Below are 20,814 nucleotides of genomic sequence, written 5' to 3'. Positions count from 1 at the left end.
AGCCTTCCCCGCCCATTTATCTGTGTGCCTGTAAATCAAAAGGCATACTTTGAACACACACACACACAGAGAGAGAGAGAGAGAGAGAGAGAGCGACAGAAGCTCAGACTGCATTTGCTTTGTGCAGCAATGTCCAGGACTGGGTAGGGAAGGTAAAGGATTTCGCTGTAGACGAGGGAATTACTCGCATCAGCTCACTCTGTAAAGGGGAGAGGAGGATGACTGTTTACCAGGAGGAAGAAAAAAAAAAAAAAAAAAAAAAAAAGAGAAGAGAAGGAAAGAAAAGACAGGGAGGTCGTTGCTGTGTCTGATACAGTGCTTTCTTGTCTACAATTCCCCTATTTACACCACTTTCACCCCTCACTTGCCCCTGCCATGATCATTGAAAGGTGACACACTGACGCACGCACACACACACACACATTTTCCTGCCGTTAACAATGGCTCAAAAGGTGTGTTAGATAAGAAGCCAGGTCAATGTAAGTAGCTGTAACAGCATGTTCGAGGCGAGATACTATAAACAGGAAGAGAAGATGAATAAATGCACAAACACATTCAGAAACTAATAGAGAGGAAAACCAAGGAATGTGCGCGCACACACACACACACACACAGATGATCTGTGGATCCCAGTGTGACCATATGGTTTGGCGGGGACTTCCTACCCACTGCAGAGGAAGTGTCCGTTTACAGTGCACAGTTCAGTTGTCCGCCATCACATCCTGTCTCCCAGCTCTAAACGGCCATGCAAAAGCTGCTCGGCTCAGCCCAGTCATGGCTTTGAAGTTAAATCAAGCAGAAAGGAGACACAGTTCACCATACCATGCAATCAGCATCAGCATGTGGTGTGTTAGGGCGTACGCAACCTCAAACGACAAAGCAACTTAAAGAGAGCGCTTTATGATCTGTAGCTTATGTGTGAAGCTGGCTCACTTTGAGTCCGTTCTGTGAGTCGAGTCTCGCCTTTTTCCTCTATTGTGGTGGTGTGATCGACACCCACCTGTCCTTGGGCGGAGGGTGATTAGGTGTTCTTACAGCTGCCTCTCTGTAACAGAGTGGACGCATGTAATAGATGGCGTGCGGAGAGTGATACGATGGGCTGAAGATGGAACGATCCAGCAGACATTGACTAACAGTCTGTGGAATACAACAGGGCGGGGTTATTGTTGATTCTCTTAAACAACGGGTATCATTGCCATGGCAGCCCATACGTTATCACCACGCAGCCACGCCCTGTCACCGGCCCGGACCAATGGGCAGGCAACTGCCAAGCAAACAATCCCCGGCAGTGTTGGAATGGTTGAGGGAGAGAGGAGAATGTTAAATGTGCCACTTCATCTGGTGATTGACACAGAGCCTCTTGTTTACCGGCGCCATGGAGATTTGCATCCTTTTAGCACTGCCCCGCCTTCTCCTCTTCTCCCTCGTCTCTGCTCGTCTCCTCCGTGTCCCCTGCCTCACTCCCACGATCCTCCCCGTTTGTGGCGGGCTCTGCATGAAGTGGATATTACCCCACCCTGCTGCTATGATATCGATCAGCCTCCTCCCTCCCTTCTCCTCATAACCCACTGCATTGATTCCACCTCTCCCTCTGAGCCTGCCAGCGAGGAGTGATTACACACGCTGCTCACATACAGTGATGCGCACGCACGCAAACACGCACATTAAGAGTCTTTGGTAGGGGCGTGGGGACGTGTGGCCGCGCTTCACTTTAAAGGCTATAAAGCTGCAACCAGCCCCGTGAAAACACTGCTTCTTTTCATTCAAGGAAAGCAATGACTGCGAGCTTAGCATGACACATTACCATAATAAATATCGTTGTTATAGCATGTTAGCATAGCACACCAGCCATCTGGCGTACAGCCGACTGTGGTCTGGCGTTTTTTTTTTTTTTTTGTCAGGCTGCTGCTAAAGACGGCTGTGGTGGGGCTTGACAGGTGGGCTCCAGACACCTTGTGATTCTGTGCAGAACCACATAGAGCAGATATACAATCGTTATATGGGCCTATGGTGCTGCCAGCTAGCCTGCTGAAGTCAAAGCAGTTAAATGAAACCACAAGGAGTGGGTGTAAGAACTACACAGACAAAATACTTTGTCCAAGAGCCTAAATCAACTATGAATGGTTGTAGGAGTTTTAAAGTTAAGAATAAAAATGCTCTCCTGTGTGGATGGAAAGATACCCAGGCCCCGTGCATTTCCACCGAAAGTCGAGCTCATTTAAACTGTGCCAGCAGCAGGAGCCACCGGCTCATCGGTGCACATTTAGTTAACCAACCCTCCTCCATTTACCAGATAGCATCTCTGCTAACAATAGCTCCTGGAGTGCGAAAGGTTTTGGAGTCCGAGCTGATGGTCTAACAAGGACAGTGTAGGCTGATGCAGCAGGAGCAACCACTTATCTCTGTGTAACCTCTCCCCGGCAGCAGCAACAATCCAGCAGAGAGTCGACAGCAACAAGCCAGCGATCCCAGATATTATACACACCCTTGCTGCCATTTGGCATTTAAATGGCATTTTAGCATGGCAGCAAACAGTTTGCACCTAATTATGGCCTGTTGCTGCTGTGTAATGAGTTGAACAAGTGTCTGAAACAGCCATCTACACAAGAGCAGGACTGTTAAATCTACTATCCTAAGAACAGCCAGTATCTCTGCCATTTAATGCCGAGGTGGACAGGATGTTAGTGTAGTTAATGTGGTGTGTATCACGTGTAAAATGTTAGCATAGTCAAAACAAAGATAAAGACAAGGTGGGACAGCAAGGACAGTGTGAGTGCGATCAATAGCAGGAATCAATATTTTCCTTCTGTGCCTTTGACTGTTTGAATTAGCACTTGTATTGCACTAATAACCTCTCACACAAAGTGACTTTCACTTGTGACCTGATCAAGAAAATGTGTTAAATGAAACACTCAATTGGCAGCTTAAAAAAATAAATAAATAAATAATTGCAGTGCTTTAAAAAAAAAAGATGATGTCTTATTATCACTAAGTAAGCAAGTAATGTAAAAAAACAACAACAACAAAAAAAACCTCTAATGATTTAGTGAGGCATCTTAGGAGATGACGTTTTGGGGCAAAAAGTACTCCAGTGGCAGTCAGCCATCTGTTAACAGCGAGCTTCATCGGTCCCCTACAGGTCCTGTCACCAGTCTACAGCGAAAAGAGCGTGAGCACAGGTTCCACTGCAGCGTACGCGCTGAAGAAATGAGGTGTGTGTTTTGTGTAAATGTGTGTATCCTGGCTCTGCAGGGAGGAGAGGACGAGAGGTCAGTGTCTATACACAGGAGCACACCCAGACCGACGGGGGTCTCAATCACCTCCGTCACCCCTTCACACCATCCACTCGCTGATGGAGAGAGCCTCCGCACTCATCCACCAACTCCATTACCCACTCCTACAGGGCCGCACATTAAATCATTCCATTTCACCTGCAGAGGAGGGTGACGGTAGGAGAAAAGCGTCCTCTCTTGCTGCCGTGCGAACCCATTCGGACATGCCCACGTGCTGGGTCGCCATCAGATCACCTCCCCGCCCCCAATCCTTAAAACGCCTGGAGGCGCAAGATTCACCACAAGGACGAGACAGTAGAGAAGAGAAAGAGAGGAGACGACGAAGGAAATAATGTGGAATAAGGTGAGGAAATGTAAGATATGAAAGCTGTAAATCATGGGCGCTCGTAAAGAGTTATTCAACCACAAATGGGGAGGGAATTACGGCCAACTACAAATGGGCCGTTAAGCTCAACAGCACAAGGTTAGGTTGTTGTGATGCCGCAGTCAAAGTCTATACAGTTGACTGTATAAGTCCTACCAAAACACACAGCCTATCCCATTTGGATTAAAACATGTATTTAAAATGTTCTGATTCAATTAGCTCCAGAAAAAGTGCGAGAAGGAATTAAACGGCGTGTCAGATAAAGCTCCCAACTCAGATTGCCAGGCAGGGCAGAAGCTTGCCTTAACAGCTGTAAAAGGGGAAGAGGAGAAGCTAGTGGATAAAACACATCGGGGATTTGACAACTGTAGAAAAAAAAAAAAGAAAGAGAGAGACCAAGGGGAGGTCTATATTTTTTTTTTAATCATTTCATTAAGATAGTGCTTAGGCTAATTTAACAGTAGGCTTAATAACGCAGGCTTTCCTCCCTCTGCTCTGTATACAAGTGTTAACCGCCTGCTGGAACAAAGGCGACTCTGTTCACAAACACAACACTGCCAAACTGTTAAGTACATTCCTATAAAGAGAGGAACAAAGAGCATTTGAGCGTGGCGGGAGGAGAAATGCATACAGCTACTGAGGGGATAGCGCCGCTCAGCCCTTTGATGCCAGGAAATGTCTTTACCAGCGCGGATAGTGTTTATGCTGCTTCGTAACGTACTTTTTTAAGATCGAGGCAACAATAAAATAAACCGGTAGTGCAGTGAAATCTCAGTAGAGATGGTGTTTGGAAGGGATTACGACTGAGGAGGGAGAGGGAGTTTGAGGTATGTCCTGCCAAACAGCAGAAAGAGACAGGAAGAGAATTTAAAGGTTTGGACTGTATGTGGTAAAAACACAACAGAGTGGCAATGCAGGAATAATGAAATGTGTAATGTTTTGTGTGTGGAAACAAGTCACAAAAAAAAAAAAGCACAAACACCTCTCCGCAGAATAAATGGAGTGTGTGCGCGAGTGTGGTGAAGCGTCTCCAAGCCTTCGCAGCTGTGGTTCCCCCAGTTCATGTGATCCATTGGCGGTGACAGACAGGCAAACACAATTTAGACTCGCCCATCAAAGCACATGCAACACCAGCCACAGCGGGCGGAAATATGACGCACTGAATGGAAAATACACAATCTTCCCTCTGTCTGAGAAAAGTCTAGTGTAGATTTGTTATTAACTAAAATCTGAAGGGGGGGGGGGGGGAAAAAAAATCCTGTTTTGTCCCACTTTTCAAAGCCTTGTAAGTCTGTATTTTTTTTAATTTTTTTTTACTGTACACACGACTGAAGACAATCATCTTTTTGTGTTAGAGGATGTGCTCAGTCAGTCTCTGGGGACACTGGTGCATTTTAGAGGATTTTACAAATCCTACTAAAAAAAATACTTATTTGAGAGTGTGCGAGTGTGAAGCCTTCAAGTATTTCATGCATTGGTTATGTAGCAGCTCCAGTGTCAAAATCTTGATGCCACAGTTAAGACTCTTGACTCGTTGGTTTCTAGGTTAAGAAGACGGTTTTCTTGCTCATATTTCGTTGTTCTCGAGAAAGTGCCTATGAAGAGTCTTTGACAGAGCGATACTCCCCTTTCGTGGTCAAAGCACGAGCATATGTGAGCCAGCGGTGTTGCATTAGATCGACAAGCATTCAGAGACGGAGGATAGATAAGAGTTAGCAGTGAGTCAAGCTGCAGCACGTGTACAAAATGTCAGAGGGTCTCTACAGGATTGCGGCGCTGCTGCGGGGAAGCTGCTGGAGATGGCAGCCTGTGGTGATGTTGCTGTTGTTTTAAAGGCTGTGTGAGGCAGCGGGTTCCACGGTACAAAGTGGAGACATTCCTCAGACCTCACAGCAATCCCTGAAATTTCCTCTTCTCCTGTCTGCTCCTCTCTCCAACCGATGCCCTTGCCCTTCTTCTTCCCTCTTTCCTTCCTCCCTTTGCTCTCTCTACTGGCAAGAGTTAATTTGCACCATGTGTTCTTTAATGGAGAAATGGGGAGAAAAAAATAGGGCCCTGGTGGAAGCGTGTGAACCCGATACCACTGTAAATCTCCACTTCCACAGCGTTACACCCCCTCCCCCTCCCTCCCTCCTCCTCCTCCTCTTCCTCTCCTGTTCTCTCTCATTCTTTTTTTATTGGCATGTCACACATTGGACAAGCTGGAAATTACCCTGAGCTGAGCTGAGAACCAGTGGCGAAGCAGGCCAGATACCTACTTAAGCTGAGAGAGAGGAGAAAAGTGGAGGGTGGAAAGTAAAGAAGAAGAAAAAAAAGAAAAAGGCGACGGGAGGGAAGTGGTAATGTAATGTGGTAGAATACCAGGAGGTGGGGTAAAATCTGACATCCATTTACAGAGCAGAGGCCAATCCAATTAAAGCTCGACCAGTCCACGCAAATGTGTTTAGTGTCTGGTTACTACACAAAGCATTGGGTGGCCAGGAAGAGACAAGAGAAGATCCTCTGAATTCAATAGTACTAAGCTACGGAAAATGATGAATGACCTCAGAAAAAAATAAAGCGACTCATCTAGAATTCAATGGTATCTACTGTTGAAACCAGAGGTTGCGAGACACCATGAACGTTAGACTACTTCAAAGGTCCCTTCGCCCTCTAATTTAGCGTGCAACCCCCTATGGAGGAGTCGACTGTTTTTGTTTCAACAGGAAGACCTGGTCAGGCCTCGTCATTAGTTTAATCTACAACGACCAGGTTGGGAGCGCTGCAGGTTTTCAGAGCATCAAATCTACCTGCCTTACTTGGCGTCTTTGCTACATTTGTTTTCCCACTTTCTCATCAAAGCCGGTGCCAAAGAAGGCAGCAGTGTCTGTTTGCTCTCCTGCTTTTAAGATGAAATGTAGCGCTCCATGCCAGAGCGCAGTGAATTCACTTCAGATGTTAGTAAGACATCAGAGTAGATATTTTCACTTGTGATGTGCCAGAAAAAATATAGGAGAGTGTTTGAGGCACTGCTGAATCTATCTATCTCTCTGTCTGAATATTTCAACAACTCTGCAACAAAAAGGTAAAATTAACACTCGGGTTTATATGCAAGGCCCAAATGTTATCTGTCACTGAAAAATTCTAGGACAAATCTCTATGCGTGAGAGATGCAGCCAAACTGGTGAAAGTAAACTAATGAAACTCCAAAGGGGGAAGAGTGGGCAAAAGGCTTCTCTGCTGAATAATTTAGAAGGGGAGGGTCAAAGAGGTGGCTATTGATTGAGCTTTTTAAGAGCCTTATAAAAAATACTACGGCCGCTGGCCCGGCCCTTCAGCAAGACCAACCCCCATTGTCCGGAGGCTGCACACACTCCCCATCTGGGAAAGTAATCACCACTCATAAAAACACACACAAACCCCATTTTGATTTCAGCGTGTCTACTTCTCTCCCCTCCCGTCTTCTATCCTAGCGAACGACATAATCCTATTGGTTGAACAACTAGTTTCCATAGCAGCATTTAGCTAATGCACAGGGAGGGCAGTGAGGGTGAGAGAGAAAAAGTGATATTTGTCCAAAAAAAGATGGAAAGAGGGAGAGGGGAGCCGTGGAGCCACGGAGAAGGTTGGGCAGGTTTCGTTTTATACCCACAAGGAGAGCTGAATACAGCTTGCTCTGCACGCTGGGTCTGAAATGTGTTGTTATCGCAACCCTGCCATTTGTATTGCTTTATTTATTCATCACTGTGCTCGTGTGGACAATCAATCTAACCTGCCTCCCCAAAGAGGCAAAGCTCTGTAGCTGTCTGAGAGATACATCCCTGTCTCCATCTGATTTCACAAACGTACCAGGATTGCAAACTGACGCCAGAGGAGGACTTCCACTCGCGTAGAAACAGCAGCTGCTGCAACAAGCGACTCTAACACCTCAGCTAAATGACCTAATGTTATTACAAAGAATGGCATTAATGGCTTCACCTCAATGAAATTCCAAGTGTGCAGAGACAGAGGAGGAGGGAGGACATGGGAGTGGAAGGCAGGATTGGTGGGGTGCCTCATACCTCGGAGGAGCATTAATCAAAACGGTCATAATGGGGAAAGTCACCTGATACTGCTAGAGCAGCAGTAAAAAAAAAAAAAAAAAAAAAAAATCCTTTGCTCATGGGGTGTAGTCACAGCCAACTGCAAGGAAAGGAAGGGGAGGGAGCTATTTGTCAAATAAAGGTAGGTAATCTGAGCAGACTTCATTTGTCCAAATCAGAAATAAATCCTACCACTTTATGCGTTATCCTGCTCCAGCCTGCAAACGTTAAGAAGTGTTATATCAGCAACAATTTCTGCTCTTATTTTCCTTTTCTGGGTAAGTGACAATGAATGGCCATTCAGTGCCCAGTAGCTGTTGTGCTGTGGCTCTTTTTGCTTTAAGGCTGCTGCTCAATGGGGAACATTACAGGCAGAACGCTTCAATCAAACAGCTTGCAGCAGGCTCGCCTGGCCGGCCATGTCTATAGACGCCTAGATGCCCTTGTCAAAGCTGCTTCCTCACAGAGACAAGCAGACACTTAAGACAGCCCCATGCACAATTGTGAAAGGCTGCACCTCCACATGCTCATGCCTCTGAAATGTAGCAGCTCGCTTACAGCAGCTGAGTGGACTGTGGAATGAAAGGAAGAGCAGAGACGCACGCGCACGCACACACACACACACACACACACACACACACACACACACACACACACACACACACAAAATTGCCCCTAATGACTGTAGCGCCCCTCTCTCAGGAGATGGCAGCGGCTGCTGCTCTACTCGATAAATATTAACAAGAAGTGCGACTGATGGCGGTGCTCACTGATCCATAATTGCATTTCAAAACTGTTCGATGGGGGTGGGGTGGAGGGTGCGCGCGCGAGGGGAGAAATGGGAAGATAGAAGAAAGAGGAAACTCAGCCTTCTAGGCAGTGACAAGAGACAAGTGACGACTGTCTAGTCAACCTCCTACCATCATCTCAATGGCTCAGCACCAGTGAGAGAGACTCTTTGGTGAGAGAAACACAGGTTGAGCACTACAGTTTGACGTTCTCCCTTTCATTGACTCGCTGCTCCATGCATCACAGGACACTTTGACATCGCAGCTTTACATAAATGGAGAGATCGGGGGGACGGATCAAAGGGATGGCAGGGAACTCCATTACAAAGGCTTTGTGTACATTAAGTGATATATTTGCATGGATCTGAACATGCGCAGACGGGCTCCCCGCAGGCTAATTAGCCAGTGGATCTCATTGTAAAGCTAATTCTCAGCACTTTGGATTCCATTAGGGCTGCAGTCAGGGTCCACAGAAAACCTAATAACTGCTCATGTTAAGCATGCGTATTTATGCACATATATTTGCATCTTTATCAAACACTTTTAATTATGGGCTTTGAATAGGTGGGATTTTCCAAGGCCGTATGATAAGCACCGGCTAAAACCATCAGGAAACAGTTGTGAGAGATACAATTAACAGTTGGGGGTGTGTGTGTGCGTGTGTGTGTGTGTGTGTGTGTGCCCACGCGTATGTGTGTAGAGGAGGTACACACATGCTGTTTATATGACAGCTGAGCTGTTATATCCATCCAACACAAACATGTATTTGAATACACATATAACCACACATGGATGGTGCATCTGTCCTGGTTACACACTGACAACTGGGGATGATAAAAATAATCAATGTTTAAATTTTTTTCCACTAATGACCGTATCTGAAGTGCAAAGACTTTTAAATTTGCGTCACAGTTTTAAATCTAGATTGCATTTAAAGCTCTTTATTTCTGCAAAATAAGCAGCAAGATGCTTACGGCAGGGAAAATTTATCTTGCACTAAAAGTCAGATGGTACTTTGTGCATCATTAAAACATAACGGCATATTCATGGTGCTGGTTTTCTGTTATAGTCCTAGAAACAATTGTCACACTGTGAAAATATGGGAAACTATAAATAGCGGTTTCCCTCATTAAATTTCAAGCTATCTGCTAATTAAATGTTTTGCCTCTCCAATCAATTATTTCAACCAGTTTCAGTAAATAGATGGTATCATTTCACAAACACCATAGCAGCTCACTGGTGACAAGGAGAGGAGGTCTAAAATAGTTTCTAAATGAAGCCAAGTGCACATGGCTGTGAGGGCATCTGGAAATAGTATTAATGCAGTTAGTGGAAAAATGCCAAGTGTTTTACAGATTTTGGAAGCCAGAAGTCTTTTTTTTTTTTTTTTTAAACAGATAAACGCAGAGCTGACACCTATTTTGAAATACAATAAATAATGCTGCTTTATTTGACAGATATTAGGGAAGACAGATATTACCAAACAAAATGGTCAAAATCACAATTGTGTTTCCTGGTATCCTGCACCTTACTGAAAACCCACTTGCACAAATCCTGCTTGTAAGATGCAAGGCTAAACATTTATAAATATGAGCTATAATTTATAGGCAGTTCATTCTCCTTTCCAGACGCATCTTTTGTTTCAACACATCAATTAGACTGAAACGCATCAGAATCCAATGCTACACACATGCGTAGTGCATCTCTGGACATGTTACTTGACAGTGCTGGAAGCCTGAACTAACATCGCAACATGTTTTCCCTGGACAAACATGCAGAATGTATCACAGATGTGCTTGTTCACATCTCACGGTGGAAACGGGGACGGTTACAGCCTCACGCTGCTGCCAAAATGAGGAGTACAGAATCGAAGCAAATACAGTTCTGCACACATGCCGTAAACTGGTTATATGACAAAGAAAATCCTTCAGCCTCTTAAGCTGATCAGGCTTGCAACATATAAGCTGGACTCCTGGCAAGATAATTGCATTGTACGTGGCATCTAATTAAATGTCCATGAGCAGGAAGATCCAGGGGTGGAGCTGTGCTTGTGTGTGTGTGTGTGTGTGTGTGTGTGTGTGTGTGTGTGTGTGTGTGTGTGTGTGTGTGTGTGTGTGTGTGTGTGTGTGTGTGTGTGTGTGTGTGTGTGTGTGCGCGAGGCTAACAGTGGAAGAAAGACTGTGTGTGGGTGTGTGTTGGCGTACTGGGCTCCTCAATCCCTTGTTCCCAGAGGGAGAAACGCTGCAATCACTCCATTAGGGAAAGAGGTAGGGAGACAGGGATGCTGAGAGGGGAGAGAGAGAGAGAGAGAAGGATGTGGGGGAGGGAGGGAGGTAAGGAGGGAGGGAGGACGGAACACAGCTGACTTGGCCAATAACAGCAAATGAGGTTAGATACAAGCAGAGAGGGGGGTAGGAGGGTCAATGAGCATTGAGGACATGGACACAATGACTTGAACATGGGATGGGAGGAGGGAGGGAGGTGAGTGACAGCAGATAAAGAGGAGCGGGGATGAGGGGGGAATGAAGTCGAGAAACCGACAGATGAGAGAGTGAGAGGGAGAGAAATGGAGACAGAGGGGACAATCGAAGTAAGAAAAGCAGGATGGATCGGTGGAGTCAGGGTCAATGGGCAGATATGGCTGCAGACTGTTCAGCACTCAGTTGCTGTCAAATAGCTCATTGTCTTAAGAGTCTCCTCTCACACAGCAGCAGCCAGCTCACGTAGGACTGCGTGTTGTGTTGTGTTACACCACGTGAAGTATCAAACTACATTATCTTAATATACAACGCACGGCCAGAATATAAACAGGACAACCAAACATGGCACATGCGTACACCCGCACACAAAACCTACAAGTCTGCAGCCGGCAGGCTCGCTGCATTACTCTCATCAAATATAGATTGTAAACACATTTCAAGGTCACGACACCGGGTGTAAACTGAAACTAGCCCTTGTGGGAAAACGCACTGGAGTAGTTGGCCCTTAATTGACTTAACTAACGTCAGAGAGATTTAAAAGACCGGTTTTCTAAAAATACATCCTAATGTATCCTCATAATGGTTTTGCGTGAGCGCTGCAACTTAAACATACGTTTTATTAATTCTTTTAAACAACTGGTGCACAATATATCTTTCTTGTTTTACTGCTTCTCTTTTTGTTCAAGTCTTGTTCATGTATTTTTGTATTTTAACAAACCTGATAAGGTTATTACTAATTTACTCTTATCTTATTTAACTGTAGGCATGGCGGTGAATGAATAATAGTGGCAGGATTTCAACATTTTATCACACTTCCACTCCTGACTTTGTTAAAATGGCCTCCTCCTGGTCATCTTTGTATCTGGGCAGACATCTTAGGAGGAAGGCAGGAGGCTGAAATCTATATGGCTGGATCAATATGTCACAGAGGTTGTAGCGGGCACCACAGCTGCCACTGTTGAGTAAACAAACGAGGGAAAATGATTGTCCTCCAAGTCAAGAATGACCCCAATAATGCTACAGGATGGATTTTGTTTTTTTTTTTTTTTTTTTTGCGTGTGTTATTGCAGAATCGCTCGCTCGGTGTGTGTGTGTGTGTGTGTGTGTGTGTGTGTGTGTGTGTGTGTGTGTGTGTGTGTGTGTGTGTGTGTGTGTGTGTGTGTGTGTGTGTGTGTGTCTGTCTGTAACAAGCAACAAGGAAGAGCACATACAACAAGACAAGGCTCAGAATCCTCCCAACGCACAGTGAGAGAAACATATAAAAGATGTAAAGAGACAGAGGGGCGGGCTTCAATCCTTGTTCTTCTTCACGCAGGAGAGATTGATGGCTGCATTCAGGATTTCTACGCGCCACTAATTGGATTCACAGGTCATTAGATAAAGTACACAAGTGAGACTGTTACAGCCTAAAGACTGAAGGAGGGAGGAGAGAAAAGGGAAAAGAGAGAAGGGTGTGAGAGGGGCAATATTGATGAGGTTGTTTGGTTCAGGACCAATAAAATTTCCTCCCCCTCTGCTGTGCCTCCAAAGCTCTGCTGCACCACACAGAGGGGGGGTTGATCGATATAATTTGTGCTGCAAGAAAAAAGTGGGGGTTGGAGACAGAAGCGGGCGGGGAGGCACGAGAGAATAAGTTGATGTCTAATGTGTGGTTCACGTACATGAATCTCAAGTTGCCTGTTGTCTCTCCTTTTCAATATATTGTGGCAAGAGGAGGAAATGAGATTACACCGACCATTATGTTCCACAAAAGAGCAGAATGAGTGGATGAACATTGTTCGTTCTCCCAGAGGCACAAGTCTGTGCCCCAGTTTTTGAGTGCGGGTTGACAAGAGTGGCTTTGAGGTTGGCCAGCAAACATGGTAGTTTATACCAACATGTGCAATTACAACCTAAATCAGCTATCATCCTAAAAGAGGATTTTTGTGCTGGACTACTAAATAGAGATTACGAGTTTTCACTGTAGCCAGTGGAGTCGCAGCCTTTTGGTGATTTGTAGCCGTGACAAAGTGAGCTCACTGAAAATTGCTGTTCTTGTTTAGGGAGCCAGCGGGGCTTGTTGTTTTAACATAGGAGGACAAGGGTACAGTCTGCTCAAACACATACAGGCATGCAGATGGCTGTTCATTAATTACAGATGGATTGGGGGAGGGAGTAACAGAGTGAGACACAGAGAGAGAGAGAGAGAGAGAGAGAGAGAGAGAGAGAGAGAGAGGGGTCAGCTAATGTAGCTGTTATTCTCTCTCTCCCTGGACAATTACCTCGGTCTGCCCCAGCCCTCTTCTGGCGCTCTTAATCAAGGTGCAGGTGCGTGGGTTTTCATGCGAGTGTGTGCATGCGCATGTGCGAGAGTGCATGAGAAGGGGTTCCTGCCGTCCTCAGCACTCTGGAGCAGCAATCCGATTAAAGCCCTGCTGCTGCAAGGCCTACAGCTCACCTTAAAACCTCTTCTACAAATAACAACTGCCCTTTACGCACCCAAGTAATCACACACACGTGCATACATACAAACGAGTGTGTGCGTGATCATCCCTAAAATGCACACAGACATGTAGTATATATATACACACACATACAGTCACTACTCAACCTTTTCAAATAGCAGTATGTGTGTGGCCTCCGAGCTGACCGTGGTTTTTGGCAGCCGTTAGTTTGGCCCTGGGGCCTCGCTGCCCCTCACCTGGTGTTATCTGCTTAGACAACCAGTCTGTTAAAAGACAACTGTGGCTTCATTTGGCAACACAAACCCATCAAAATGCATATTCCGGTAGTCTTTGCCTATTAAAATGGCGGCCACATTACAGCAAACCTGGGCCAAACCTCGTTCCCCTTTTCGTTCATGACGGTTGGAAACCATACAAAAGACCAATTAAAAACAATCGCATTCAGTTGCGCAATCAATTTCAGGCTTCACTGATAATTTTGCATTTGGGGAACTTTGACCTGTAAATTTCCTCAGCCAACAGCATTACTTGTCTGGGTGCACTGACATCTGAGAAAAGTCCAACATGGAGCAAACCATTATTACTACTAGTGTAATCAAAAAGCTGAAATCATACAGTATATTAACGGAAAAAGATATTCAGCATGTGAAACAAGTCATGATTTCTTAAACTGCATATTGTGTCATTAAAAAAACAGACCGCATCTCTCAAACCATAATGCTGCATCGTTTTTTCATCTGCATGAACAAAGACAAATCTGCTGTGCGTGAAGTCAAATGCAACTTTTCCTTTAGCGAACAAGGAGAATGCGGTGTGAGAAAATCAATTGTGAGCGTGCGTATGTGTGCATGATACATTTTAAGTGTCCTGTTACTGAGAAAACAAGCACCACCTCACTGAACTGACCCGAGCTTGATGAATCAGCCGTTCTCCGTAGCAAATTAAAAGCTAATTTCTTTCTTTATTAAGCAAAAGAGGCAATTTAGCCACATTAGGTCGTACAAAAATCAATTGAAAACTGATGAAGGTCTCCTTCATTAAATCAATTAAGTGCATCGACAAACATCTATATTTCAATTACAAGCATTATTACACTGCTGGTGGATTGCAAAGGTGGGTAATATTCAAGACAGACTCTTGGACGGGTTTTTATTTGTCCACACAACAAACCTCAGAATATAAGATCATTTTTAAAATCAAATATTTAAAGTTTCTTGATATCGAGAGTGTATGAAACTCTCGTCATACTTTTTGGTGCACAACCTACGAGAGCAGAAATGGTGTGTTTTTCAGCACAGGACACGGAACAGCTGGGCGAGTTGGTGCTGGACCTCCGCATGGTGCGAGGACACATGCAGGGACAATGAAAAAGCACAGACAGGAAGTGAAAATCTACTCACCAGCTTGAAATCCTGAATGCTACAAATGAAGTAGGGAGTGTTGGGCCGCCGACTCTCAATGTACACACAATCTGCAAATGAGAGAGAAGAAGAAGGAGAAGGAGAAGAAGAAGAAAAAAAAACGGGCTTTTAAAGAAGATGTTCACGTTTCTTTAAGCTTTCATGTTTTTAAGCAGTCAAGACTCGGTAATGTATTATTGTGTGTGCCGTTACCTCTGCTGAAAAGACATTTTTTCTCCTTGAGTCAAATTCAATTGGAATGCGAGTAATAGGATTAAGGACTTTTGGAGCGCTACAAGGTTGCCTTTCCAAAGCAAACATTACGCCCTAGGGGAATTATGTTATTGTTCCACTCCATTTATACACCAGTGAGCAATACTGGCTTTAACCCCGTCCCACCCCGGAGTCATCACTGTAACTCGTCGCTATAAAATGACAGCTTTACCTTTACACGTCTAGTTAGCTTCGGGTTAGCATGAGTGAAACAAAGAAAACCAAAAAAAAAAAAAATCCACCCTCTGTCTCCTCATTAATCTTTTAAAAATGCTGTTTTATTACATAACCCACGCAAGCGTCCAAAGCGGCCCTCTGACACGGTTGTGTGAGGAGGTGGCTGTGTAGCTAAATTGAATGTGACTGGTGGTATGGCCAGGTCGTGAACTCTCATCTCCTTAACAAAAACATTGACGCTGCAGACGACCAAAACCACACAGCCACTTCTGCGGAGAAGAAAAGGAGGAGGAGGAGGAGGCAGGGGATGGGGCTAATGGTTACTGCTAAAGCCTGGCACGGTACTTTCTAGAAAAAGACGAGTGGTGGGATTATTATAGAAATACAGGTTTGAATTCATAGAAGTCAAATTAGCATATTAGTCACCAGCAGAAACACAAAACCGAGAGTGCAATCAAACCGAGCGTAAAATTCTTTATTTTTGTGGAAATCATATCATAACAGCTCTTACTTGCTCAACAGGCACGGCAATCAACAGCCACTGACGTGAGTGAATAAAAAAAATAAAAATAAATACACCCCACACACCAGATAGGAGCAATGTAACGAGCTATTTGACTGCTCCCAGGGCCGGCTTTTCCGACCATTTAGTGCAACAGAGTGTAGCACTTCTGCTACTATGAACACAGCCATGGAGAAAGACTGTATCGTGCAGCTGTGTATGCCTCGATTAGAAAAAAGAAAAACCACCACAGGTAAGATTTACATCAACAACACAACCCGCTGGTGCTCGTTCCACCCGAACATATGCTGAGCTGTACTGTGCAGGAGGATTGAGCCACACATTCCCCAACAAAAGTGGTGCGGCCGTTTTTTTCCTTTTCTCTGACTGACAGTGGCATCATCTGTTATTTATTTGTTTGTGTCAACAGAGTTATCGATCGGCCTGTGGTTTATCTTACCGCTTCCAGAGGAAAAGAAGGGTGGCAAAGATATTAAATGGCTCTGACACCCAAGATACCATTTGTAGAGGGGCTGGTGTGTATAAGTGCACTTCTGACATCACGGCTTTGTTTTTTGAAAGGACCTGTGTGTGTGTGTGTGTGTGTGTGTGTGTGTGTGTGTGTGTGTGTGTGTGTGTGTGTGTGTGTGTGTGTGTGTGTGTGTGTGTAACCCCAGGGTGGGCTTGTTATCTGCTGTGGGCTGAATGAGCTGTTCTAAAAGGGGGGAGGTGTTGGTGGTGTGTGTGTGTGTGTGTGTGTGTGTGTGTGTGTGTGTGTGTGTGTGTGTGTGTGTGTGTGTGTGTAGGGGGTGGGTTATTGCCCTCACTGGCTCTGAGTGAGGCATTATATCTCTCTCTCTCTCTTTCTCTCTCTCTCACTACTGCCCTCTCCACCCCCCCCCCCTTTTCTCCCTCCTCTACACCATCCCTGGAAGTCATTTACAAGATAACATGAATGAAAATATCCATCAGTGCTATTGTGTGATCTGTGAGCAAAGCAGTGTGTGTGTGTGTGTGTGTGTGTGTGTGTGTGTGTGTGTATTGAGAGAGACAGAGAGAAGCGGGAGTAGGAAGAGGAGGAGGGAGCAGGACAGAGGGAGTGGGGGGAGGGCAGAGAACAAAAGAGACTAATCTGAATGAGATGACATGTTTCGGAGGAGTCAAATCGGGGGAATTAGGGTTTAGTGTCCCTTCACCTCGGCGGCACATTCATTTAGAGAGGCCAGATCTCTACACCCCTGAGCACATCAACAGGCATAAAGACGAAGGCAGCGAGAGTGAAAAAGATAGGTGGTAGGGAGAGGGGGAAAAAAAAGAAAGAAAGACAGGGATCTAGTTTAATCATTCACAGACAGCAAGCGAGTCTATTCTTCGAACGTCAAAAGCACATTTTGAATTCATCCTGGGCACTAAAAGTCTACTACCTCAAGGGCATTTCTCTGAAAGAGACTATAACACGAATCTCAATGAATGTGAAAGTTAAATTCAAGTTAACGCTCCAGACTCTGCCATTTGAACGAAAAGGGAGGCAATGGAGCTCAGGGAGGTTGGGTGGACGTACGTGTGTGTGTGTGTGTGTGTGTGTGTGTGTGTGTGTGTGTGTGTGTGTGTGTGTGTGTGTGTGTGTGTGTGTGTGTGTGTGTGTGTGTGTGTGTGTGTGTGTGTGTGTGTGTGCGCGCGGTGGGGTTTGAAACGGGCCACACGGTTCCTCCAGGGGTCTGCCTGGCTTGTTAAACATTCCTGCCATTTTGTGTATTTGGAAGTGGGTCTCCTTGCTCAAGTGGAGAAGTGGAAAAGGGGAGGGACGAGGGGTTTAACTGCGGCGGGGGTCTAATGTGGGGGATGGGCAGTTTTTTTTTTTTTTTTTTTTAGGATTGAAGTGTGTGCCTGCTGGATGGATGAAGCCTTCGCAGGGTAGCAGGGAGAACAGCAAACAGCACGGCCTTTTTTTTTTTTGTAGACGAGCGCTCTCGTTCCTTTAGCGGCCGCAAGTTTGACTTCCTCTGCTCGGGACCTGCCTCACAGTCCGCTGCTGAACGCCGCGCCGCCCAGGCGCAGAGCGCGAGTTCAATACTTCGACAAAGGGAGATCGTCACGAAGCTGCCGAGTGCGGCTCCTCTGCTGCGACCTGATCCTGGTGGTCATCGTTTCTCCAATTACGCTGTCACTTCTGAGTTCAAGCGACTGAATATTCATTGTTATAACCTCACGGCTTTGCACAAACGCTGTATAATGTTTTCAGCTGCGGTTCATTGTTCAGCCAGCCATTCTCTTATGGCTGCCAAGCATGTCTAATCAAAAACACACCTAGCCTCAGCAAAAGAGCCGTGGTCCTACTCGGTCTGCATCAAGCACACAAGATGCTGCTTAATTTGCTGCAGCCTTCCAGCGGTGGGGAGGTGGAGCCGAGATAATATCAGCGTGGCTATTTGTTTTTACGAGCCAGCAACAATGGGGAAAGTCACATTGTGAACACAGTCGTGTACGCCAATGTTTTGTAAACAGTGATGGGGGAGGGGGGGGGAGAGGAAGGCGCACATATTTTAGGATGAAAGGAGCGTGTTAAATCAAAAGGAGCTTTCTGTTTTAGCCATGCTGGCAAGGTGGGCAGCGTTAACCATACCTGCAAGGACGCACCTGCGTTGTTAAAAGCGCTTGCTCGGCTCAAACTGGCCGACCACACGTGCACGAAGGTACACTAAAGCTAAAGCTACCCCTCCCCCCCCAACACTCGACTCTACTGATCCTAAAATTAAATAGCGCGAAGAATGCAATAATGGAAGCACAGGGGGTGTGAGGGGACTCAAGGACCAAAGAAGGACAGAGAGCTGGGGGAGAAAAGAGGGGGGACTGGTGCTACTACCGGTTCAGCACATCAGCTGATGGCCGAGGCTGCCTCGCAGCTACTTTCTGCTGGCTCGGTCCCGGTGGGTTGGCGGGACATTCAGCCGGGGCCTGAAGGCACACGGGACACTCGATTCCTCCCCAAACTTTCCTCTCCTCTCCTCTCTTCCACCAGCCCAACAAGTCTCCCTTCTTCTCACTGGGAAAGCAGTGGGAAATACCTGGCAAGCGATACCATCAGCTCTCTACAATAGGGCAGGCCTACAGCTGACTGAGCTCCTCAGGGAGAACAGAGACTCTTTGACAAGACCCTCCCTCCACCCCTCTCCTTTCCCTCTCGGCGAGCCCACGCTTTCTCATTTAGCAGTCGGCAGGTGGTTGGATTTCACTAAAAAAAGCCCTTTTCCCAGAGTCTCTAGCGTGGGGGAGAGACGGGCGAGCAGAGAGGGCCTTTTAAAAATAGATCTGCTCAGTTAGCGACGAGCTACAGATTCACACTGCTGTGTTTCAATATGAAATAGTTCAAAGGGCTTGTCCCCTTATGCCAGCTGGACTAAAAACAGCAAACTGATCGACAGCTAGCCTTTGTAGCACCGGGGAGCTGCAACGCTAATGCGCCACCCTCTATTGTCTTGGCTCATATTAACCAGTCGAGATTTACTGAACCACATTACACTGCTTCTCAATAAAGATGCACACCGAAAACAGTGAACATTTTTGATTTACATTTAAACAACTAAAAATGTCCTCGTCAAGGTAGTGAATACAGTTCAGGGAACTGTACTGACCAGATCTACAAGTCTGGTAGGGAGTAGCTGCAAATGAGCAGTGTGGAAGTGAGCTCAGCCCCGACACTCGCTTGTCCTTGTGAGAGAGCCTCAGCCAAATTATATTTACACTTTAACTGCACTGTTAAAAATGTATAACTGAGGTGACTAAGAAATTGTGTTTTAACGAGGATCTGACGCATCAGGTCGGTTCGGGATGTGGCAGAATTTGTGCATCATCAGCAATAATAATGCTATACATTATACACAATATGAAAACAATTACAGCTGACATATATTTGAAGAAAAAAACAAACAACCTGAAGCCCTTTTGAGTATAATAAACAGGTCTGTGCGACTGCCAACAGTTGGTCCAAAGTTTGAAGAGAGGAGGAGGGCTGGTTATCGGGCTCAATGTGTGTGTCAGACACACTCCTACTGAACAGCTTGCTGTGTATGCACATGACACATACAGTGACACGCACACACGCTCTCGCACACACACACACACGCGCACGCGCACACGCACACGCTACCCCCCGGGGTTCTGTGGCGGCTGCTGCAAGAAGCGCCAGCTGTCCACATCAACAACTCCCTCAACACTCGTACGCACAAGGTGTTTTTCTCGGTCTAACCTGCAATCTTTCTCCATTATTCACTGCACTCACTACACAAATCTATCACTTTTCAGGAAGAATTTACTAAAATTAATCAAGCTTCCTCCTCAGCGAGTTGATGTGGCAGCAGGTGGTTTCCATTAAACCGAGCAGCCAGCCAGCCAGCCAGCCAGCCAGTCAGTTAGGAAGGAAGGAGACATGCTATGGCAGCCGGCCACCTGCAGCCACAAGCACAGTCCTGCTGCAGTGGAGAGAGAGGATGAGCTCTGTGGATACAACTCTGAGTGTGTGTGTGTGTGTGTGTGTGTGTGTGTGTGTGTGTGTGTGTGTGTATTAGACTGAGCTTGTGTGTGTCGCTGTGTGCTTGTCAGAGATAGGGACATGTCTATGACTGTTAAAAAGGATGCCTTGTATGTGTATGAATGTACACGTGTTACAGTACACTTACACTAATGCTAGTTATCCGTGTACTATGTATACATGTGTGTGTGTGTGTGTGTGTGTGTGTGTGTGTGTGTGTGTGTGTGTGTGTGTGTGTGTGTGTGTGTGCACTGCCATTTTTGTGTGCGTCTCCATGCTTCTAGGGTGTCCGTTATTGATCCTCCAAGGCAAAGAGTATAATCTCTAGAGAGAGGATCTATAATGGAGGGTGGGGGGTGGATGAGTGTCGAGAACAGGCTCTGGAGGTGTCTGACCGGACCTGGGGACGTGGCGAGAGCTCAGCCACAGGGCACAGATCGATTTTGGCGTGTCTTCTTGCACTGCATTGGGCTGTTCATCCTAGCAGCCGACCATACAGACGGC

General features: G+C 45.9%; 1 protein-coding gene across 4 annotated transcripts in view; it reads right to left on the bottom strand.

Moving 5' to 3' along the window:
- Positions 1–20,814, bottom strand: part of rerea (arginine-glutamic acid dipeptide (RE) repeats a) — a 125,518-nt gene that overhangs the window by 50,933 nt on the left and 53,771 nt on the right. For all 4 annotated transcript variants that reach the window (XM_069689043.1, XM_069689042.1, XM_069689041.1 and 1 more), the window contains one exon: positions 14,831–14,901. In XM_069689043.1, coding sequence (XP_069545144.1) covers positions 14,831–14,901 — 71 coding nt within the window. The remainder of the gene's footprint in view (positions 1–14,830; positions 14,902–20,814) is intronic.

The sequence above is a fragment of the Brachyistius frenatus genome, unplaced genomic scaffold, assembly GCF_029030835.1.
Source record: "Brachyistius frenatus isolate BFR_SWC_R1_liver_20210118 unplaced genomic scaffold, ASM2903083v1 Contig_6, whole genome shotgun sequence".
NCBI classification, from domain to species: domain Eukaryota; kingdom Metazoa; phylum Chordata; class Actinopteri; family Embiotocidae; genus Brachyistius; species Brachyistius frenatus.
The sequence above is the reverse complement of the archived record's forward strand: the minus strand, read 5'-3'. Positions and strand labels throughout refer to the sequence as shown.